Source organism: Hirsutella rhossiliensis (genome assembly GCF_020360975.1).
Source record: "Hirsutella rhossiliensis strain HR02 chromosome Unknown scaffold00011, whole genome shotgun sequence".
In the NCBI taxonomy this organism is placed as follows: Eukaryota; Fungi; Ascomycota; class Sordariomycetes; order Hypocreales; family Ophiocordycipitaceae; genus Hirsutella; species Hirsutella rhossiliensis.
Genome location: NW_025408677.1, coordinates 1,893,473 through 1,916,704, shown reverse-complemented (window position 1 = coordinate 1,916,704; position 23,232 = coordinate 1,893,473). Strand labels below are relative to the sequence as shown.

At 57.2% G+C, this 23,232-nt stretch overlaps 5 protein-coding genes across 5 annotated transcripts; 2 read left to right on the top strand and 3 right to left on the bottom strand.

The window, feature by feature from the left end:
• Nucleotides 1-2,357: 2,357 nt before the first annotated feature.
• Nucleotides 2,358-3,088, top strand: HRG_09002 (uncharacterized protein; the record flags this gene model as incomplete). Its single annotated transcript, XM_044867473.1, has 2 exons — nucleotides 2,358-3,008; nucleotides 3,050-3,088. 2 exons carry the CDS (start codon nucleotides 2,358-2,360, stop codon nucleotides 3,086-3,088), a joined length of 690 nt encoding a protein of 229 aa, XP_044717494.1.
• Nucleotides 3,089-7,808: 4,720 nt separating this feature from the next.
• Nucleotides 7,809-9,532, top strand: HRG_09001 (cytochrome p450 domain-containing protein; the record flags this gene model as incomplete). The annotated part of the gene is made up of 9 exons (XM_044867472.1): nucleotides 7,809-7,870; nucleotides 7,931-7,997; nucleotides 8,065-8,171; nucleotides 8,243-8,402; nucleotides 8,471-8,583; nucleotides 8,669-8,852; nucleotides 8,931-9,089; nucleotides 9,150-9,342; nucleotides 9,420-9,532. The coding sequence occupies 9 exons, from the start codon at nucleotides 7,809-7,811 to the stop codon at nucleotides 9,530-9,532; spliced, it is 1,158 nt and encodes a 385-aa protein (XP_044717493.1).
• A 5,724-nt stretch (nucleotides 9,533-15,256) lies between these two features.
• On the bottom strand, nucleotides 15,257-17,444 carry HRG_09000 (ankyrin repeats (3 copies) domain-containing protein; the record flags this gene model as incomplete). Its single annotated transcript, XM_044867471.1, has 6 exons — nucleotides 15,257-15,356; nucleotides 15,458-15,674; nucleotides 15,736-15,894; nucleotides 16,257-16,261; nucleotides 16,390-16,883; nucleotides 17,127-17,444. 6 exons carry the CDS (start codon nucleotides 17,442-17,444, stop codon nucleotides 15,257-15,259), a joined length of 1,293 nt encoding a protein of 430 aa, XP_044717492.1.
• Nucleotides 17,445-18,736: 1,292 nt separating this feature from the next.
• On the bottom strand, nucleotides 18,737-19,117 carry HRG_08999 (uncharacterized protein; the record flags this gene model as incomplete). Its single annotated transcript, XM_044867470.1, has 1 exon — nucleotides 18,737-19,117. One exon carries the CDS (start codon nucleotides 19,115-19,117, stop codon nucleotides 18,737-18,739), a length of 381 nt encoding a protein of 126 aa, XP_044717491.1.
• Nucleotides 19,118-20,094: 977 nt separating this feature from the next.
• On the bottom strand, nucleotides 20,095-20,379 carry HRG_08998 (uncharacterized protein; the record flags this gene model as incomplete). The annotated part of the gene is made up of 1 exon (XM_044867469.1): nucleotides 20,095-20,379. One exon carries the CDS (start codon nucleotides 20,377-20,379, stop codon nucleotides 20,095-20,097), a length of 285 nt encoding a protein of 94 aa, XP_044717490.1.
• Between the last annotated feature and the right edge of the window lie 2,853 nt (nucleotides 20,380-23,232).

Here is a 23,232-nt window from a genome sequence, read left to right as displayed (position 1 = left end):
GATGTCGAGGACCAGGCATGCTGAATAGGAGGCATGTACTGTACTGGAGGAATACACGTGCAGTACAGTAACGGTACAGTGAAGGAAGTGGAAGATGACGAGTTGAAACAGGTAAAGGGCCTTCTCGAACGGAGGAGAGAAGGGTGGGAGGATGCGGGGGCCGGGCTGTTTGGAGACACTATGGGGTCAGGTACTGGGAGGGTACCGGAGTGGTACAGGGCGAGTGAGAGGAATACCGCTACTCTACCGGGTAGCAGGTCGATTGTTAGCTGCCCTCCGTCTGTCGTGTCCCCGCATCTTTACACCTCGGTTGCATCAGCCGTTGTTTTGTGGATGAGCAAGGGTCCAGAGAGCCGAGGGTATTAATTTACTGTATGAAGTAGTGGACTTTGGGCATGATGGCTCTTGCTGAAGCATATGCACATTTATTTATACTGCAGACTGTACAGGCGTTGTTTGTATCTCGGCCAGGGCGAGCCGGACGCAACGCTCCAGGACGCTCCAGGACGCTCCAGGACGCGTGGTTGCGCAGAGAGACGGGGGTGCTGCATCCGCATTCGCTTTGCCAAGATGCATTTAATTATACCCGCGCCGTCTTTGGCCACACTCTAGAATCCATCTTGTTAACTGTACAGTACTCTCTCGTTGGCTCGGATGGCCGGAAAGGCTTTCTTCGAGGTGTCACGCGGCGGCGTACAGAGGTAGAGGTGCCTTACAGTGAGTGGGATAGATAAGGTGCAGCAGGACGGACGGACGGACGGACGGACGGACGACCGGTGGGCCAACCAGCAACAAGCTTAAAAAGTTCGATTGCAGACTGCGACGGCTGCCTACCTTGATGTGTGTCTGTTAGGTAGAGATAAGGCAGTCGGTCCCATGTGCGCCGCCTGCTGCCGTGTGTCCTTGGCCGTCGATAACGGCGTGCCACCGTGCGAGCCAAGAGCGCTAGTACAGATGTCCAGTCCAGTTGACTGACTGGGCGCTATGGCACAGGTGATGAGCACAGGGCACTCATCTCTTCTCTTCCCTGTCCAAATGCGCTGGCGCGAATGGGGAGGACCTGACAGACGCGCATCTACCCAAGATGCCTCCCGACCCCCCCGTCCGAGGCAATGCGTCCTCGGGCCCTTTTTGCTGCCTGATTCCCAACCTGCAGCGACGATGCTTACAGTCAGGACCCCTCGGCAGGGGACATGGCGCTACCTGCTCCGAGCCCGCGGCCCACCGTCGACGCAGCGCTGGCCGTTGGACAGCCATGTAGCTCGAGGTGTAGCTCGAGGTGTAGCTCGAAGTGCCCTCCACCACCGCCTTTTTCGGCTTCGAGAAGCGTCTCTCTGTCCTTTAATTAGCCTCTTTCTTACTTGGGGGGTATCCTTAGTAGGGCCTGGCCTCCGAGTTTGACCTTTGCTTCAGCCGGCGACTCTGCCTTGCCACAAATACAGCACAAAGACAGACGTTTTACCTAGACATATCTCTTGCTTGCTTTTACTTTTTCTGCTTCCTTTTCTCCGCCTCATCCTTCATCATCGTACCATGTTGAATTCACCTCCTCCCTCTTTTGGATCCCGTTTGCTGCCTCCCCGCCAATCGACGCAGCGCCTCAGACCCCACACGCACTACCAAGCCGGCGCAAGTCCTCAAGTCACTACATACACCCCCCAATCGCAGTGGGGCAGGATTGGCTGGCCCTCGTGTTTGTTGCTGCTGATAAGGGCCCGTATCATCATTCACACCCCTTCCCCCGGGGGCTTGATTCATCGCCCATTCCCTACCCGGGCTTATCGAGACCAAAATCCTCCTGATCCATCCGTCCTCCTTCTTTTCCAGCTTCTCCTTCATCCCTTGAACCGTCGTCTCTTGCCCTGCCCCTTCCTATCTTCCTATTTCTTCCTATTTCTTCCCATTTCCTCCCATTTCTTCCCCCTTCACCCACGCTCCATCTCTGCTTCAGCCCGGCCTCTGGCGTCTGCCGCTGCAAGGCACCCGTTCCGTCGCCCGTCGCTAGGGCCCTTGCTGGCGCACCACCGAATCCTCCACCGTCGTCGCCTTACGTACTCGCCGCGCAACCTGCAGCTCTAAAACCCATCTAGAACAAAAGTTACAACACCGCCCGCCGGTGCAACCGCCAAACCTGCCACTGCAGCAAACCAACGGCAGTGGGTGCCTGGCGTCACAGCAGCTGCCGATCCCCGCTAACAAAAACAAGCCACTGGGTCCTCTGCTTCCACCCTGCTTCCATCCAGCGTCGCACCACCTCGAAAACCCTCTCTTCCTCGTCAGCGTCTCTCGTCCTCAAACGACGCCGAAAGCATGCACCAGTCCGTCGCCGCCGCCTTAGTCGCCTCCACGCCGCAATGATGAAATCGCTTCTCTTTTCCCGGCACTCGTCCGACTCGCCCATACCCTCGTCGACTGGCTCCCCGGCTTCCGCCGACTCCTGCCGCCCCGAGGCCCTCGCGACCTCCAAGCCCGCCGCAACTCCGCCCCAGCAGCGAGCCGGCAGAAGCGGCAGAAGTAGCCCGAGATTCACCACCAAGCACGCCCTGTCCAAACCCGACGTCAGCGTCGTCGCAAAGTCGGCCTCGTCGTCGTCGTCCGACGTCGACGTCGCCATGTCCAGGCGTGGCAGACCCAAGCGCGACTCCTCCACCACTCCCTCGCTCTCCAACCTGACCGAAGCCTCGGCCACCGTCACGCCCACCGGCCCTCTTCAGATCCCCAAGCACGCCAACCGCGAGGCCAAGCGAGGCCAGCCAACGCACCGGAGGAGATATCCGCGACACGTCCACTCGACCGAGTCCATGCACCCCTCGCTCGCCGCCCTGCTGGCCCTCACCGACATCCCCCGTCACAAGCGCCGCCTCCGCTCCCCCGACCGGCCGCTCATCATCGACGACACTATCGTCGACGACCACCAAGTCTCGGAGAAGGAGTTGAGTCTAACGCTCGGCCGCGGCGGGCCCCTCGACCTCCTGCTCTCGCCTCCCCAAGATGTCGCCGACGACGTCGTGAGCCTCGCCGAGAGCACCGCCAGGTGTGTCCTCGCCAGGACCACGTCGGCCGACTCCATACCCTCCCTGGGCGGTGACTCCTTCACCTCGGATACCCTCTCCTCCCTCGACACGCCGGCCACCACTGCCTCTTCGTTGCCGAGGAGGCGACCCAGCCCCGTGCGCCGGTCGCTCGAACCCGTTACCTGCCCCTCGGACGCCGCTGATGAGCACCCGCTCGCCGCCGACGTCGTGGCCGCAGCGGACCTCGACGCCGACCTGGGTGCCTTTGACGCCGACGACGAGCGGCCCGCTGACGAGGCCCCCAAGCCACTACCGGCCCAGGCCTCCAAGCCGCTGCGCTCCGTCTTCAGGTCCAACCTGACGGCATCTCTACGCGCGCTGCGCTCTGCCGCCCGCTCCTTCTCCAGTGCCAACCAGCCCGCGGTCCCGGCCGACGACCTGCTGACCCGCTCCGTCCTCGCCATCGACCCCAAGGTCCCCTACGCCGACGAGCGCCGACCTCCCGTTACCGAGGAGATGCCCTCGGCCGAGCTGCGTCGCTACCTGAACCCGACGACGAGCAGCCTCATCGACCCCCAGCCCCAGTCCTCGCGCGCCTACTCGGCCTCGATCCAGATGCAGACGTACAAGGTCCAGCGCTCCCGCTCCCTGCACCCATCGTCTCGCTCCGCGGCGGCCCCGGCGTCGGGCACCGGCCCGCGCCCGCCGTCGCGCGCGGGCAGCCCGGCGCTAGTGCCCGGCATGCGCCAACGCGAGATGCGGGAGAACTCCGACTTTATCCGCATCGCCGTCATGGAAATGGCCATGCGGAAGCGCGGCAAGCTCGACAGCAACAAGCCCGGGCGCGCGCGCTGGGCTCTGCCGCCCCGGCGTCCGCCGACGAGGCCCTACGAGATTGGGCCCAACGGGGTACCCGCTCGCTGGGCGCCCATGACCTGCTAACGCAGCCCGCACGCAGGGCTCTCTCGATTGGGCCCACGTGTATGCCACCGGGGCGAAAGGTCATGTCTCGCCCATGCTGCGCGAGGGAGGCAAAGGGGAAAAAGAAAGTTGGGCCTGTACTGTGCAACAGGCTCGCCCCCTGCAGGGAGACCATTCTAGACTTGAGGCGCCCTTTTTCCACGTTGCCATCCCCACTGGGTTCCGCAGCTGGTTGCAGACTGGTGGCCGGCGCGAGCTTCGCCAGAAGCTTTTATACAGGCGGGGCGATCGCACGACTCGAGAGACAAAAGCACACTGGCAGCGCTTGTGCGACGCGGCAGTTGCGCGATTGCAACGGCAACCTGCACGCGGGTGCGGTGCAACGGAGACGGTGACATGCCATCGGCCCGGGGTCGGCTCGTTGGATGCCTCGGGAAGCATGGCTGGCTGCAGAATTCCATCACGTCGCGCCGATTGCCGAAAGTCGATGGTCCCCACGGCAAAGCCGGATCTCCCCGAAACATGGGCTCTCTGAACATCACGGCAGGGGGACCCTGATTGTCCAGACTACAGGGCGGCTCGTCAGCGCCAACGCTTGCGCCAGCAAAGACTTTCGAAGGGGGCCGAGTGCGAAAAAAGAAACGACAACACGGCGCTGCCAAGCCTCCAGCCCTCGCGAGGGAGGTGAGTCAGTGTTTGTCGAACAGGTGGCCCAACATGCCGTCTCGAGGCCCCTCATTCTACGGTTTCGTCTTGGTCTTTGACGCCTTCTTCGGCATTGCGGCTGTCCAGCGCCTGCAGCTTCAGCAACAGTCGTTGCGACTCCTTGGAACTCGTGACTCTGGCTCAGGAGCCGTGACCGAGAGTCACGGGCGGCCTCCGCTCCCGTGGCGCATTGAAGTAGGGAGAGAGTGGCAATATTGTACTCGTCTCACCCAACTCATACTTTCTCCCCTTTGTCTTTCCTTGGCTTTTGCTTTTTGTTCCCTTGGCAATGCATTGCGACGCGACGGGCAAGAAACGGCATTTTCTTCATCACTATCATCTAGCGGCCTGGAATTTCCGAGATACCTTTTTTCATTTCCTCCCCCCCCTTCGCTACGGTATTTCGCCCGACACTTGGGCGCGCGCGTCTTGATGGGGCCCGGCCTCTTTCTCCCTTGCCTCTCTCCCTTGATTTTCTTTTCCATTTCCTCCTCGCCTGGCACACCTCTTTTTATCGTTCCGGTACTACAGTCACCAAAGGCGAAAGCCCGACTTGTTTTTTTCTTAGCGGGAGCAGGCGACAAGTAGGTGAAGAGACATGCGGTGCGTGCCAAGTCATGCAGATGCAGACGTGCCCAACTCGTCGTGGCCGGCTCTGCAGGGCCAGGGACAGTCTGAGGCGCCAGCCCACGGGCGGGCTCGGTGTATGATTGGGACGATTGGGGCAAAAAGAAGAGAAGGGATCGGTGTGGCCGCGAGGCAACGAAAGGAAAGAGATGAGTGGGCGCGACAGATGACATGTGCTGACACGGACCGGAATATACGCCGTGTATGTTTGGCAATGGTTGGCTCGTAGGCTGCGACTGGTGCATGCGTGGTTGTGTTGTAAATGAATACTCTCACTCCCCCTCCCTCTGTGCCAGAACCTGCACAGAGCTCTCTATGTACTTGGACGAGCGCTGCTCTCCTGGCTTGTGAAGTCGGCAAAGGGTGACGCCAAGCCTCTTATCCAGCGAGTCGGCGGCCACAGGAACGAATTAGGCAGATGCAAGGACGCCCCCGAGGGCCGCCTCCTGATCGCGTGCGACGCACGGGAATTCGCAGTCATCCGGGGGGCTCTTTCTGCACATGCATCATTGCCCCCCCCCCCGTCTTTCAGTTTCTCGTCTGGCTTTTCCATCACTTGAGCTTTTCAAGGTGGAAGCCTGCCTGCCAACTTGCGACCGGCGGCTTTGATGAGCTTACAAACCGGATGAAGATAGCTCATGGGACACGTCGTGACAGTCGTCGTGACTATGTAGCAGCCGAGGCCGACCACGGGACTTGATGACAGGCTGCTCTCTCTCCCCCGGGCCCCTGGTGGTGGGGCACGGCGCCGGCGGCGACAGGAGTGGGGCCGGCGCGGCGGGCTTTCGGGGCGTGGTCCGGCGCCGGGGCGGGGCGAAGAGGAGGGGTATAAGGCGCCCTCTTTTCGTTGGCGTTTCCCCGTAGTGAAGAGGCACTAGGTCTCTGCTTGATCAAGGGCGGAGGCTAGGGCCACTACATGTTCCTCTGGGGCAGTTGAGTTGCTCAGTTGAAGAATCAGCGGTCCTCTTGACCTCAGCGCACTGCTTCCGAAGGCGGCGCAACGACGGCATCGTCCACGCCCCCCCCCCGACGGCCTCACATGTCAGGGAGAGGACCACAGCACGAGGGCACCCGCAACGGAATTGGTCGTGAAACCCTCGATGCAATGGAGCTGGGGGCGGTCCCTCTCTCCCCTCAGAGTCAGCTCTGCCCGAGACGGAGGGGCGGTTCTCTCTAGCAGGGGCACGAGCAAGATGGCACCGTGAGGGCTCGTGGTCGGCCGGAACGACTTGTTCATCACGTCGGCGAGTTCCTGAGGGAGAATGAGAACCGTCTTGGGAGAATTGCCGGACCTTGATCACTCGCCCGGGACGCCATCGAGCTGAAGAAGCCAGAGGTTGAATTGATAGTACCACATCATACACACAGCATCCGCGGCATCCTCAAAGCTTCCGCACACTCAGCCGTAGAAGCAAGCCGCCGTGACTTGTCGACTCGGTCAGGCGACGGGCTTTCCATCCCCCGCGTCGGAACCTAGACCCCGGATGTTCTGCTCACCGTGTATACGTATGATCAATCGTCAGTCGACTCTGCCGGCCCTGCCTTTTCTTCGACCAGCTGCTGTTTTTCAATTAACCCGGCAACTGCTTACCCCTATAAACGATTGCTGTTTGATGGCCTCCCTGTCGAGGGGGCGCGTTCAAGACAGGGCCTCAAGGGGGTTGGGCCTGCTTTGGATCCTCACGGCCCCTTTGGCGCAGCGTTTCCTTACTCAAGACCGACACCCGAGTACACCGTAGAGGGTGGACATGCCCTCCCCGGAGAACCGAGCAGGCGTGAATCATGTCGCTTTTGCGGGCCCCGGCCAGTTACAGGATCCGGCAGTCGCATCTGTTGTCAAGGGGTAGGATCCTTGCAGGGATCAGGGTGGTTGACAAGACTTGTGTCTCCGCATTGTCTCCAATGACAGCGAGGCAATAAACAATCAGCCCTCAAAAGTCACGCGCGCAACTCGAATTACCAATCATCCGCCCGCCTCGATCATCGTATACCGAGAAAGCGGAAATATTCGGCATCCTCTTGATTGGTCGAGCCCCGATGCCATGGCCCCTCGTATCGCGTCCGCCCGGACTCATGATATGTCCGAGGAGACCTCCGAGGCCATGCCCTCGGGGCCTCCATGGTACATATGGAAGCACCGGAGAAGCAGCTCGCAGACAGAGGCGCCGCCGGAGGAAACCGGCGGCTCGCACATGCAGCCGGGCTCGATGCCCTCAGCTGCTTGGGTGCAAACACTGTTTGTCCGCGGAGTTTGACAAAGCGAAGCAAAGAATCATACGAGGCATGGCCCAGAATCAAGGCCGTAGGCGACTGACGAGTGGGAATCGTGTAGGGAGCAGGAATTCTGGAAATGCAGCGGCGCAGGACTCGCCACGGGGGCTCAGGAGCCGTCCGCAGTATATATTCAATATAAAACGCCTCAAGGCTGCTGTCTAGGCGACAATCGGGTTCAATCTCCTCATGGTTTGATCTGCCCTCAACTCTAGTAACCTCACCCTCTGTTCTCGCTGCTACATACCCTCAGCCAGTCACTCCTGCAAGATGACGACGGAGCCACCCAGCTTCCCCTTCCAGCGGGCCTCGGCCATGGAGCCACCTGCCGAGTACGCCCGGCTCCGCGCCGGCCCTGATGCCGTCTCGAGGATCAAGCTGTTTGACGGCAGCGTCGCCTGGCTTGTCACCAAGTACAAGGACGTGACGGCTGTCGCAACGGACCCTCGGCTGTCAAAGGCATGCACCCCCCATGGCCACGTTGTTCCCCGTCCCCGCGACTCTCGGCTGACCCTGGTCCGCGCAGGAACGTACGCGGCCCGGTTTCCCGGAGCTGAGTGCCGGGGGGAAGGCGGCGGCCAAGGCCAGGCCGACGTTTGTGGACATGGACGCGCCAGATCACATGCGACAGAGGCAGGTCGACGTTTCCGGCCCCCTGGGGCTTTGTGTACATACATCGATGGTGTGCTGACCATGGGAGACAGGGGCATGGTCGAGCGGTGGTTCTCATCGGAGCACGTCGAGGCCCTGCGGCCGTTCATGCAAAAGACTGTCGACGACCTGCTGGATGGCCTTGCAGCCAGGGGGTGCGCGGAGGGCCCCGTGGACCTGGTCAAGGAATTCGCGCTGCCCGTTCCATCATACGTATGTACTCTTTGCGGCATCGAGTTTGCGAGGCAGTCTGGACGCTCACGCAAGCCACATGTGGGCAGATCATCTACACGATTCTCGGCATCCCTCCCCAGGATCTCGAGAAGCTGACCCGCCACGCCGAGATCCGCTCCAACGGAAGCTCGACGGCACGAGAGGCCTCTGCCGCAAGCCAGTACGTCGAGCGGTGTCCTCTCCCCCTATACCGAGATGGCGTGACGCTGTAGGTCCGGGACGGCTGATGCAGCATGCTGGTTCAGGGGGCTGCTCGACTACCTCGCCAAGCTCGTCGACCAGCGAAGCAAGCAGCCCGAGGACGATCTGATCAGCGATCTGGTCGTCCACCAGGTGCGGCCCGGGCGCCTCGAGGCGGCCGACGCCGTGCAGGTTGCGTTTCTGCTGATTGTCGCCGGCAACGCAACCGTGGTCAGCATGATTGCTCTGGTACGTGCCGCCAAACGCAACCCGCATGAGTCGAGCCACGGGACTAACGAGCGCTGACGACGTTTGCATCGAAACAAGGGAGTGGTGACGCTGCTGCAGCATCCGGAGCAGCTGGCGCGGCTGAGGGCCGACGCATCGCTGGCGCCGCTGTTCGTCGAGGAGCTCTGCCGGTACCACACGGCGTCTGCACTGGCCATGAAGCGGACGGCCAAGGTCGACGTCGAGATTGGCGGCAAGGTGCGTGTGCGACTCTCCCCCCTTCTCGAGACGCGGGCCAACATTGCCGCCCCGGTGCAGCTCATCAAGGCCGGCGAGGGCATCATCGCGTCCAACCAGTCGGCCAACAGGGACGCCGACGTCTTTGCCGACCCCGACTCGTTCGACATGTTCCGCTCCTGGCCAGCGGGCAAGGACCCCCTCGGGTTCGGATGGGGCGACCACCGCTGCGTCGCAGAACGGCTGGCCAAGGCGGAGCTGGAGACGGTGTTCTGTAAGTTCCCGAACCGCCCGCCCGCCGCCCGGTAGACGGAGCCTTGGCTGACCGGGACGGATGTGCGGCCGTATCAGCCACCCTCTTCCAGCGGCTGCCGGCGCTCAGGCTGGCGGTGCCGTTTGACGAGATCAGCTGCACGCCCCTGCACAAGGACGTCGGCATCGTCGAGTTGCCTGTGACTTTCTAGGGCTGTCATCCAGCGATGCGGCATCTCTTTGTCTTGGTACGCGTTCGGGCTGCTGTAAAGCCTGCCAGCACATGGAGACCTGGGGAGACGGCTGTCAGATTGAACCAGTGGCTGGCTGTTTCAGCGCCCTGTATTGTAACTTGGAATCACTGTGCGGAAACTCCCCTTTTTCAGTTGTTTTATAGCCGTCGTCTTGATCGAACGTATATGTCCAAGGACGACATGTTGAGCAGCCAGACCGGTAGAGACGTGCATCAGATGACAGCGCCAGGCATGCGGTCGACGACGGGTCTCGTCTAGAGGACTCATGAAAAGGACGAGCCAATCGTCGTCAACGCGCTTCGGGTGAATGGACCCGTCAAAGTTATAGCCTCGCTCTCAGCTCACTTGCAGTCTCCAATGCTCCCGCATGGCTTCCCCGGGTCCTGGACAGGCCATGGCACATCTGCGGCCTGTGCTCCCAGCAACCCGAATTCATCAGGATACTCCAACCTATACCCGGTGCAGCGGAATGCAACAAGGAGGCACCTCTGCCCCGTTGTGGCAACAAGAGACGCTTCTCCCATATTCCTGCATCTCAGCCTAGAGTAAAGATGTAACGAGATGCATGTACCCTCCAGCCCTCACGTCAATCGGCCTGAAGAAGTCGATGTCGGTGGAAAACATGTACCAGGGGGCATGGATGTCCAAGGCTCGCAAAACGTCATCGGCAGATGTAAGTCCGACGGCGCTTACCCTCCAGCACGAATAGTCAGGTTCGAACTCGTTTGATCCAAAGCCGAGTGTCGACCCTCACGCCGAGCAGTTCGTCTCCGAGAGGTGGCGTTCCAGGACAGAAATGGTGGACAAGACCGCCTTTGTTCCCATTTCCACCGGTAACTCAATACGCATGTTTGTCTGCTCATATAGTCAGCTAACGAGGCCTTAGGGGCTCATGCTTTCATTGGAAAGCCTCTGGCGATGCAAGATCTCGGCGACACAATCTCGGAGGTAGTTCTCAGATTCGACATTAGGGCCGGTCCTAATCAGGATATGCAAGAGTTTGAAGGTGGAATGAAAGACAACTTCGTTATGAGATTGCCCCCCTGGAGACTGTTCTTTTCAGAACTCTTGAATCAGGCGGGAGAGCAGTCAGTCAGGGGGAATAGATCGCCCAAGGACAGTGAAGAAAGGAGAGGGGAAGGGGGCGGCCTCCCCTTGACCAATGCTTCGCGTTGGAAGCAAGGTCAGTTGATGAATAGTCTTACGAAATGGGCCGATGGCGTTTGTGTGCCGCAACGTGTGGCATGTAGTTGCCGTTGAGGTCAAGATGGGGTGTGAACGGAATGGAAACATTGAACAGGTTGATGCATTATTTTGGGTACAATTCTAACTTTTACCTGCATTGAGAGCCACCCATCAAGACACCTTTCACAGGATTGATTCGGTACCGTCACCCAGTGTCGTAAACAACCTTCCTCCAACCCCCGTACATTAAGAGAACCTGCAAGATCCACAGGTGCCAACGCAAGGCCTGCATGGCCCGGCAAACAGAAACGAGCACTACCAGCTTTCCTAAGTTGACTTGTGCTAACTTCGGCACCTCTCAATGGCGTCCCTACATTCATCCTCGTCCTGTGTCCTTGTCAGCACGGTTGCCCGAGGGTCAGCAAGGACGTCGACTTGCCTTGAGATCGTCTTTAAGCGTGCCGATGTCGTCCTCAGTCTCGTCCGTATCCTGAAAGATCCGAATGGCGTTGAAAGCGCGGGCGCAGGGTTCCTCCACGTCGGGACACTGAACCAGTGTCAGGGGCGATTGACGAACTCGATTGTTCGTGGCGGCGTTGTACCTTTTCGGTCAGGTCCTCGATGGCGTCTCTCTTGGAATTACCTTGCCGGGCCCGGTCTGACGGTCTTCATCGTTAGCTGGTGTGTACTCGTTGGCTCGGGAGACTTGGGCGGCGCGTCGCACTGTGAGGAACTTGAGAAGTCGTCATCGCCAGAATGCCGGGAACGCAGAGCGCGACGCAGTAGAAGAGGGATGCCTGTCGAGTGGAATGTCAGAATTCTCGGGCGGTGCTTTGGACTGCTCTGTTGGTTGGGAAGCTCACTTTCATCTTGGCGATTTGATTTGGCCTTGAAGAGTAGCAGTAATCAAACTCACATCAACATGCGATAGTGGGCGTGGGCCGAAAGAGGGCCTCAACAGGGGGGGGGGGAGGCACGCTTTATACTCTTGGGGAGGGAGGGGCGTCTCATATAAAATGTCTCACGGGCAGTCGATGAGACAGGACAGGTACTGTATGACGTCTAAAGCCCGCCCTGTCCTGCCAGCTGGCCGGCCAAGTCGATGGATAGGGCTTGCCTGGAGGGGCTAGGAATGTGGCCTCAGTCGAGGAGAGGAAGGTTTTCCGATGAAGCAGATTATCTAAACCCCCCACGGCACGTCCAGCAAGATTGGACATGGGAAACGGTATGTGGCAGGCGGTAGGTTGGAATGCAGGAGGGCCTGAAGCATGAGACATGCCATCTCTGCTGGGACGCCTCTTGTCCCGTGAGCACTGTATTTCGACCTCACTCGTGTCTCTCATCGGGGGCAGGCGGCGACGCGTTGCTCGGGCACTGACTTGGCTGTCCGGTCCAAAGGGGCGCAAATGCTCCTCGCAGGCCATGCCAGACAAGGGCGCCGCCATCCATTGTGCAGAGACACGACGAGAGGCTCTCTCCGTGCCCTCCTTATCTCAGCTATCAAGCCTCTTGCGTGCTTTGTCTCCTTGCCGAATGTCTTTGGGCCTTGGCTCTTGGTTCCAGGCGCATGGACGGACGTCTTTACCTGCGAGACTGATCTATTTTTAGGTGGTTTTCCTTTCCCCTTACTCTTTTTTTACTTCTTCCCTAAGCCCTGTCCGCCTTAACAAGGGGCCCGGTCTCCAATGAGTGAGTCTCCTTGGGGTCCAAGTCAAGACGAATGCGCCGACGTGCCGGGACCCGCGGAGGTCATGCCGGACGTCGACGACTGAGCGCCGAGGGACATGCGACGGCGTAGTCATGTTGGCCAGCAACAGCCAAGGACCGGAATTCCAGTGGCTTGTCCGCCTTGTTTTCCATCATGTCTCATTGTGCCGGTACTATAATGACGAGAGAGAGGGGGGGGAAGAAGGGAGGGGAGACGCGACTTGAATCCCCCGCGTAATCCAGGACGGGGAGGCTCCATCATTTGCTGCTTGATTGACATGTTTCTTTTTCCTGTCTCCTCATTTCGGCTTTCGCCCCATTACGCGCAGCCGGATCAATCGGCCTGGGACTTGATGACTGTCTCAGAACTATTGATTACCTGGCATTCGTACACGGTCTTTCGGATGGCTCAAGTCCCCCCGGCCCCCCAGAGTCCACAAAGGCCTGGACGGCCGACAAGGACATACGATTCGATGTCCGAATCTACACAACGGCTTGGGGGAAGATCCATGCTGCGAACGCACAGACAGGGCATAGCACGCGCTTTAAATGCCTGCCAATGATTGATCCGGATCCTTGTTTGAGCGTCTCTGTACGAAGTAAGCCATGTCGTTTTGGCTTTTGGCCCTCGGCCGAATACAGTCGTCAGAGACCAGCCCGTCGAGTCGTGCTACTTGGACTTGTACCAAGGCTTCCACGGGTCACGGAAAGCGTTGGTCGAGCGACGGAGGTCTCCGGGTCTCGCAACGAAGAAGAAGTCTTCGGCAAAGTCCACCTTGAAGCCGCGTTTACTGTACCCCCTGACGACAGCCTCCTCCAGCATGTCCGTTTGTTGTTTATGATGAGCAGGCTTCACTGCTTGGATGCGACATAGACTAGTCGCCCAAGACGAGGCCATTGATGACACTGGGACAGATGTATTCCAGAACGTCGTTCATGTTGGTTAACCGCCTTATGAGGTTCCGCCTGGGGTTTCCACTGTGCCGTTGAATCTCAGGCCCGGCAGCCGCCATTTTCGAGATTCTGGTGCGATACAGCACCGGGATCCCGAAGATCTCGTCATCCGTCCGTCCAGTCTCTTGCTTGAGGATTTCGACGCTCTCCTGGACGTGCTGCTCTCTCCCGTTGTTGGCTTGAACATGCGGCTCCGACCTTCGTCGATCATCAAAAAGGGGTGCGGATGGTCAGTTCGCTTCTGGCAGCATTGAAGTTTGGCGTCTGCGAAACTCTTCGGGTGAGCTTCTTCCAAGACTCGGACGGCAGCTAATGGATCGTTGACCATCAGGCACCAGCGCCGGGAAGTGTTTGCTGGCAAAAGTTGTGGGTATTCGTCAATGTACTGTGCGTCTAGTCATGAAGAATCCATAACGAAAGGCTCGCGGACCCGTCGATCGCGGAAATAGCTAAGCATGCATGGCGAAACCTACCCGTTACCACCAATAATGATTCTCCCAGCCATTTTCATGCTCTGCTCAATGTCGGAGAGCATTCTCAGTCTCTCCACTATCAGTTTCGATTTTCCCACATCATCTCCAAAGAGTTCAATGCTGCTGGCTAAGCCTTGGTCTACCATTTGTAGATGGTGTGCTAGAACCGGTGCGGCACGCAAGTCGGAGCCTTGGGGTTCTTTCTTTCTTTCCGAACAACGTCCATCCGGATCTTCAATGTTATATAGAAACAGAGGACCGGCCGGTTCCAACCAGCTATCTCTGCCTGCAATATGAGTCAAGACCTCTATCAACCCAACTGTCACGGCTGGCATCTGCTCGAATGACCGCTGTGGCCGCTATCGCGAACGAATGTTGGCCCACGGCCGAAGTGGAAGTAGACAGACCGTTGACAAGCGGCATGCCGCCTTAAGCTTATCGAGAATAAAGGCAAATACGACGTGAGACTTCACAATCTGCCCTCTTTGAAAGTTAAATGTTTGTTAATGTCAACGCAGACCCCAGTGGAACCATGATGGAATATCACTGATGTCAAGCTGGTGGGAGTTGGCGGTCGTATCTCGATCTTATATACAACTCGATGGTTCGGAACCACGCTTCATGTGCTCGTGGCCAATATATGTCGTAGGATGCGTCCAGGTAACAAGAAGCATTTGAGGCGCTACTTGCTGACGCAGGACAGACGATCACGCGCCGAATTCCTGATATTGTACACTGAGTAATTGGTATCCTATCTAGTGAGATGAGCCTCAAATGCGAGAAGCAGATACGACTCGGGGAAATGCCGTTTGAAGTTTTGAGCTACGCTTTTTGTCGTGCGGCTGTCACGTATAGGATATGGGGTTTCGAAGGTATGTATATCACAGGCGTCCAATGAATAGAAGAGAGTTTGTTATTCATTATTCATCTTCACCCATTCGAGGCATATCCGGGGAATCTAGTATTGCCCGGGCAATGCCTCGCCGAACTTGCAGGCTCATCCCTTCAAAACTCAACGAGGTCAGTCGGACTTGGCAATCGAAAAGGGGGTGTCAAAACAGCGCCAATAACGGAAAACAACTCGCGTACCTGTATGCATGGTGCAACGGTATTTCCGAAATTTTAGCTACACTAAAAGAAAGTAAAGGTTAGGTTTAAAGAGGATTATTTATATTTATATAATATAAGGATAGCACCTTAATAAATAGGAGGCATTTATCCAAGGCTATAAAGATAGCTCTTCAATAAAAAGGCAAAAGATATGTAAAGGGTCCTTATTCTACTTATCTTACACCAGCTAGGCTAAGTCTATATAAACAAGGGGTAAAGGCCACGCAGAAGCACCACGCGCTCAGTCCGGCCTTTACCGGCCATCAACCCAGGCCTGCCATATCTTCTGGCGCACCTCCTCCTCCCTCTTGCCCGAGCCGAAGACGCCTAGCTTGCCGCCCTTGTCGACGAACCTGGCCAGCGCGCACGCCCGGGGCCGGCCGTCGCGGTGCAGGCCCGTGTCGTTGGCAAAGTTCCACCTGACGTGGCACTCGGCTTTGCAGCAGCACTCTACCCAGTTGCCAAAGGCCCTGAGAACACGTCGTCGGCCGGCCGAGCCGCCGGCTGGAACCGCTCCACGTGCAGCATGTAGAGCGTCGCCATGACGAGGCCCTTGGCCTGCCGCGAGTCGGCGATGCCGCTCCCCTCGTCGAGCAGCCGGCTCCACGTCCTCGAGATAGTCTCGGGCGTCAGCTTGTCCCAGGCCAGGAACTGCGCGGTGAAACTCGAGTCTTGGCGCAAACAAGAGTCAGTAAGACATCTTGGACAAACCCCCGCGATGCCATGACTTACAAGGGACCTCGCCTTGGTGGTCGCGGCAGCGGTCGTATATCCGTTCGTATATCATATAGGCATCCAGGGTCAGGTAGCGCCAGTACGACGTTGCGAGGGGCGCCATGTGCTCTGGATCACCAGTCAGGTTGTAGAAAAGTAAAGCCCCCTGAGCGAGCCCTGATGCGGATAATGTCAGTACGTACGCTATGTCTGGGGTGAAAGGGGCCTTCTCCCACCTTTAGCGAGTTCCGGTGACGAAATAGATGCGCGCGTCGGCCGCTCAGAACTCCGCATCTCGGGTCAGCGCCGCAAAGCCTCGCGAATCAGAGTAAGACGTCGAAGGAAGTGATGCTCATTTCATCGTACATGCAACGACCCTCCATCACATGCAGTCTGGGCTTGCTGCAACTCGTTGCATCGCCCTTCATGACTTCCACAGCCTCTAGCTCGTGAATGTGGCCGCCTGTGGGCCACTGTGCAATCATGTCAGCCCTCACGAGCGCGTCAGATCATCCGGCGAGGGGGCGAGCGGCACTTACTGTCTCTGGCAAGAGAAGAGCCGCCGGTAGCGAATCAGCTAGACTGATGTCGCTGACTCTCGCCCTCACCTCTGGTCCTCTCGGCCCATCCCTCGACAGTCGAGGGCTGACTTTCGCTTCCCGTCTAGCGCACTGGTCGCGCAGCAGCCTGACGACTGCCTCGTGCTTCTTCCCGGCAGCTATCAATAGCGGCGTGTGGCCATCATTGACCTTTGTCCATGGATCGGCACCCTTGTCCAGCAGCATCTTCACGATAGCTTCGTGTCCCATCTCTGCGGCCAGCGACAGCGGGGTTCGGCCCTTGTCGTCTTTGGACTCTATGTCGAGGGAGCCGTCCTCGAGCAGCAGCCTCCTGGCAGCGGCCTGACGGCCGTTCGCGCCGGCCCACGACAGCGGTGTCTGACTATGTATGATACCGAGACTGTCTGGCCTATCCGACAAGTCGACGTTGATTCTGCCTGTTTCAAGCATGCCCTGGAGCATCCCCTCGAGCCAGGTGTTCTTTTCGTAGTGTTCGGGCTCGTTCAGTTGTTGATCAATCGCTGATTCCCTGTTGGAGAGCCTGTCTTGCTGCTGCCTGAGTTTCTCCAGACTGGCCGTGAGCTGCTCCAGTTTCCGGTCCGCCTCCTGCGTTTTGAATAGCAGTACTCTTCTTTCGTCATGCAGCCTTCTAAACTCTGCATCCACCCTGGCCAGACGTTCTCTCTTCGGTTCTAAAACGGTCTTCGTTTTCCGGTACTGCCCGTCGGCTTTTTCGATGTCGGGAAGCAGGCTGTCTTGTTGACGCAATATCCTCACCAACTGCAGCCTCAACTCCAGCTGTTGCAGCTCCAAACTCGCATCGACAGTGGTTTCCGGAAGGCTACGTACGATGGCTAGCCGGACAATAAACCATGGCTGCTTCACCATCAATTCTTCGTTGACCGTGACCGATGTTTTGAGTCTGACGTAGCTGGCCCCCTGCTTTCCGAAAGCCTCCTTCCTCATAAAATCGAGATTATTGGATAGATGTTGTAAATCGAGAACCCTGCAGCATGTCATGACGTGGCATCGGGCGGAGGGCCGTGATCCCTGTGCCTCGAAGTCGAGCACCACGACGACGTCTTGAGACTGTTCATCCTTTGAACGGAATCGAGCCAACGATCGCTGTAAGATACTCCCGTCCGAAGCGTTGGGCGTCGCAATCATGGCGTTCTCTTCGTCCCAGAGAGAGCGGGGATGAACGTCGACGAGTGTAAGATCGTCATTGGTGTCTTCAATACAGAACCAGTAGCGCCGATCTATAGCCGTGACTTCCCGCTCAATACGGACGTAGACGGACGCGGGGGATAAGGGCGATTCGTTCTTAGGAAGTGGGATCGAGAAGCGTCCTTGCGGTCTAATGAACTCTTTGAAAGGTGCTCGAGAATCGGCGCCGCTAAGGGGGATCCCCACAGCATCTCCTGGGCGGTGCTTGGGGCCGCAGTTGAGCAGGCCGTAAGTATCGCCAGTCGAGGTCGTAAACAGAGGGAGGTGCGCCCGGAGATGGTCGACTGTTATGTTCCGGCGTTTTATCAAGCTCTCTCGAAACAATGGTTCTGCAATTGGCGAAATCTGCCGGAGAGATGGCGAAAATGCCCCCGGAAAGGACATCTGCTGCTTTGCTACATGTAGGCGATGAGGCCTCTGGGTTAAAGCCCCATGCAAGGATAGAATCATCTCTCGTCTTCTTCATGATTAACTCCTGAAGCCGATGAAAGGCCTTGTCACCCTCGCCGTAGGTCATGCTCATGTTCACCTGGAAGATCCCTAGCAGGCAATACGCAATCTCCTCCCTTCTTTTGGTGCTTCTGTTCGCGGCCCAGGACATACGCTGCGCCACGCTGGCCTGATTCAACTCGACGGAGCCCAATAGAAACAGACGGGGTATACCCGTGATCTTCCAGACGGGTTTCCACAAGGTCGATTTAGTTCCCAGGAAAGTCCAAGTTTGGTCGAAGAAGATCGGCAACGACATGGTTTTGTATAGTACCGCGCGGTAATCTAATTACCAGATTACGAGTGTGCCAGCCCGGGACCTATAACACCAGTCAATGCGAAATCATCTGATCAGATGCTTCCATTGATTTTCAGTCACTCATTTACATCGCCTATAACTACACATTACCTTCCCCCCTTTAAATGGTCCAATCAATAGTTCGTCCACGTCTAGATCCTCATGCTTGCTGGCTCATCCTCCCGTGTGATATGCGGGAACCAGAGTCGGCACGAATATCAGACCACACATGTCATACAAAGAAGTGACCATCCCAGTCCTGGGGTGTCGATGATGCTCCGACGACCGGAAACATTCAAGTAATGAGAAGACTTGTCGAAACAGGAGAAGCCACCAGCGTGGCTAAACAAGCCATCGCGGCGACTCGGCTCGATGGATGGATTTCTTGGGTGAGTCGAGGTGTGTAACGACCGATGACGACCGGAGAGTACTCATCGACGCTTTACTAGAGACTGCCGTACGTGAGAATGCTGCACAAGAGTGTGGTGGTGGAGGGCACAATACTCGAGAAATCATCCCCTATCCTGTCTCCCAGGAGCGAGTCGCTCAAGATCCAGGCCAGTCTCTTGCGCAGCGGCGTCTTGCTGTCGGTGTGAGCCTCGGGGCGACACTTTTCGACGATGCGACTGGCCTCGGCAAGCCCGCCCTTTACCTCGCTGATGACCCGGTTGACTTGCTCGAGGTCACCGGGCTTGGTCTGGAGAAGGGCGAGGTGTTGGTGGCGGAGGTCGATGAGGCGCTCGAGGTCTTGGTGGCAGACTCGGACGAGCTGGAGGCTGCGGCGGATCTCGTTGGGGACTCGGCCGCTGTCGACGGCGGCACTCATGAAGCCGCCATTTCACTGCCCGTGGTGATGGTTTGCATGAGCTTGAGGCCACCAGACAGTTGTGATTCGTGCTAGGTAGGGGAGAGGGTCTGGGGCGGCCAAGGATGACATATCTGGCAGTAGGAGACCGGCTAGGAACTTGCACTCGTTCGTGCTGTTGCACTGTGTCGGCATCTATGTACGGTGCAAACGGGTTGTTGCAACTTCCTTTAGCCTCAGTGCGTAGTGATGGATTATCCTTATGTTAATATGTATGTGTGGTTCCTTGGGCCCTGCTTATACAGGCATCCCTTGCCTAATTAACAGTTGTTGCCCAACACCTATACATGCTAGCGACTGGCAGTGATTCCCTTCGCGCGACATTAGGAAAGGAAGCTCGGGGGTGGCACCGAAGACGATCCCTTCCGAGCCGTCCCAAAGAGGCATTACTGGATGCCCATATATTTTTATTTTTATATTGAAAATACACTAGTGACCTAACTAGAGGTATCTATAACTTCGGCGTTAAACAAGAGGGAAAAACCAGAGTGCCTAGAGGAAAACCCTCCCCTCTTTCGTAGCTGGTCCGCCCATACGCAGGGTCGCTATTGCAATAGAGGCCCTAGGAATAATATGTATAAGTAATAACCGGGGAAAAGTGCACGCCATAATATATTTTTAGCTTTAGACGTATGATGTCTCTAATCTGTTTTCGCCCTTTTACCTAGGCTGAAGTGCGGCCGAAGACGAACATTCGTACAAGGCGATATATATGCGTCCCGTCCCACATCCCAGAACAGAGGAAAGCAGGCACCTTAGCAGAGATATATACGGTCCCTACTTATCGCACAGTCTATGTGTAGTTGTCAAGCGGTGACGAAAACACGAGCCGGGGTCAACGAGTGCGAGTTGGGATATAGGCTGCGAGTTATATGTTCCGAGCTCGGGGCCCCAATTTGCGTCCCTAGCTCCCTCCCAAGGCGACGAGGCCGCCATTTTTAAGAGCTAGACTTGGACGATCCATGAGCCGACTTGTCGAGATACTTCTTCGGATTCTCAAGCCGGTCGGCGGCGGCCTTCATGTCTGCATTGGACCACTTCTTGGGATTGGCCCCGTGTCCCGAGTTGGAATTGGCAGGCTGGCTTGAGGCGTCCTTCTTCCCCCCTCCAAAGGCTTTCTTGACGGCGTCAAATGGCCTCCCGGGGAGAGCGGCTCCTGTGCTGGGCCACAGAGCCAGGCAGATTGCCATGGTCAGGAAGAGGATGACGGAGAGGCTGCGCATTGTGTCCGGCTGTCTATCAGAGAAGTTGGTGGTGTAACAAACAATAGGGTGTGGAGAGAAAGATGTAGTTATTGCTAAGGTGCGAGAATAGTGTGGGTTGCTCCGTTGATCCAGTCGTGCAGGGTTGGTCGTCTTTATATGTGTAGAGACACAACTCAAGCAAGCACTTGCATGTATCCGAGATTATAGGAATTAACTTTCCGGGGATGTCGCGCAGCGCTAATGCCGACTTACCCATCGTATGACCGTACTATGCATTCTGGTTGTCGTTGGCAGGTCTTCTAGCGGCTACAACTTTAATGACGGCCCGGTCGCGAGCCAAGTCTCTCGGCTCCTATACAGCACCACGAGCCGCAACCTACTCACGGGGGAAAGGGGCGGCTCATGCCGGCAGCTGTTGGAAGTAGAGGACCCGCTTCCGCACAGCCCGCCGCGAAAGCCCGCCCCTGGCCCCGGTTGTCGTGCCGAGACCGCGCCGTGCCGGTGGCGATTCTAGGCTATAGGCCGGGATGAGTATGCATTGCCGAGCCGGCCCGGATAGTACGGCAAACCGGTTTCTTCTTCAGGACCTGCGAGAAATTTGGCCTTGGGATGGAACGCCGCCCGTGTGCTGCGGAAGCTACATCATAAGGTTTCAAAGTCCGGTTCAGACGGCAAGCAGATGCCGTTATCTCGTACCACCACTCCGCATATCCAGGAGAGAGTTTCCTCGGTCTTTGACTCTATTGTCCATTCGACACTTTTGCTATCACCACGTGCCCCTTTGCCATTTCTCACCCCACCCCGAGGCCTCTCGTGGGTCGGCTCTCCGCAGTTGGGTTGCAGAGTGCAGAAGGTTATCAATCCCCAGTTCCGGTGAGACCTCCTGACAAGGCCAATGAGATTTATGCAGCTAACAATATCAAACTCATTAAAAGGTTGGGGCGGAGGTGACTTGTAATTATGCGGCGAGAACATGATACTTTGCGGCATCAGAGAGCCGGATAGGAGCCATGTTGGACTCTCGCTTGTCCAGACCATCAGAAAAATCATACATGCCTCAACATGCAACTGTGGGAGTGCGTTCGGCTCTCGCCTGGCCAAGCAAATGATGTCATACACATGGCGCGAAGCCCAGCCGGCAAGCGAAGAAGGCCCTCGGAATAGTAGCTCCTTTTCCAATTGAGTGACCAAATAGCATGGCATTATATAACTCTTTCACCAAACAAAATAATCAAGACGTCGATGGAATGGGGGATATATGAACGAGGGCAGTGAATGTGTGTCGTCTGGATACAGATTCATGTGGGCTGGCCCTTTGCAACACAGCCCAATGCCAAGCTAGCTTGGTAATACAACGACCGGCACTCGCATCATGGCGGATGTGCAACTCGGAAGCCGAATCATTCGCGGCACTGGTAGGCTGGGAAACAGCCCGTGACGATGGGGCTGCGCCAACGTCGACCTGAGTCTGGGGCCTCCGCCCAAGTCATTTGCCAGACGGCGACTGAGTAGACTCGGCCGGCTTGCGCAACAGACGCCTAGCGTCGGCTTGCGGCCGTTCGGCATGCGCCCACCACTGCCAGAACATGGCCAGCACAAGCACAAACAAAGTTATGGGGATCGCAATCCACCACGTCAGCCAGAAGAGCGGCGTGACCATGGTGGTCCACGACTTGGAGTCGTCGTGCCAGCTCGTCGTCAGCAGCTGCGATCCTACCACGCTGGCTACCCCAGTCGTGGGGAGAAAGACCATGGTAATGGCCGCAATCATCTTCATGACGCTCGAGTCGCGCGTCACCACCATGGAGTCCTTTTGCGTCACGACGTTGAACGCCAGGGTGAGGGCGTTGTCGATTCGCCTCTGCAGGCTCGACAGGCGGAGCTGCGTGGAGCGGAAGAGGGAGCGCCGGTATCGCACGCAGTCACGCAGCTGCTGCTGTACACGGATGCGCGCGGCGGCAGAGCCTGGGTCGGATGGGTCTTGCGAGACGCCCTCGCTGTTGATCCCGACAGCATCCACTGCCATGATGCATGCTTCGAGCCCCTCGGAAAGATAGATGATGTGCTTTGCACAGTTGTGAAGCGCTGCAAAGGATATTTTGGAGCTGAGATTTGCATACTTTTTGGTGTGCGCCAGTTCAAGAATGGACTGTTTGCAGTGTCAGAGGCACGACCGACATTACAGGCTTTTCTTGGTGACGTACAGTCGGGTGACAAAAGTTCCGGTCAATCCGGCCCACCCACCACAACGCCGCATCAGAGCCCTCTTTTCAACAGCACATTACTTTGCCAAATGAACGTCAATTATGAAGCCGAAGATATAAATATATAGAGAATTGAGTGGAGATTATTGTTGTTTCGGCTAGTATTTGGTATACCAGCCACGTGCAGCCACAACAGCTTGAAGGCGCCGAGGCATTGATTCTATTAGGTGATTGAGGGTATCCTCTTCAAGGTCTTCCCACGCTCCAACCGCTGCAAAACAGAGCTTCTGCTTGAGCTATAGTTCTTTGGAAGGTCTGAGAGCTCAGGGTGAGTCTCCATAATGCTCTCTTTAAGCAGCTTCCATACGTTTTCTATGGGGTTTAGGTCAGGTGAATATGGCGGCCAGTCGACCAAATCTACCCTGTTTTCTTCGACCCAGCAGCCAAGCCACGCCTGCACAATGGCCGCCGTATGTGTTGAGGCGTTATCTTGGGCGAATGTATAGCCTGGCTCTGCAATTGTAGGTAGGCTTTCTTGTAAGGTCTCGAGCACACGGCGTGCAGTAACGCCACCACGGGCTGAGTCGGGGTCTCCTAGCATTGGTGTAAGAGAAGTCCGCCGATTAAAGGAGAAGCCGCCCCAAAACATCTGGGAATGTCGAGTAGG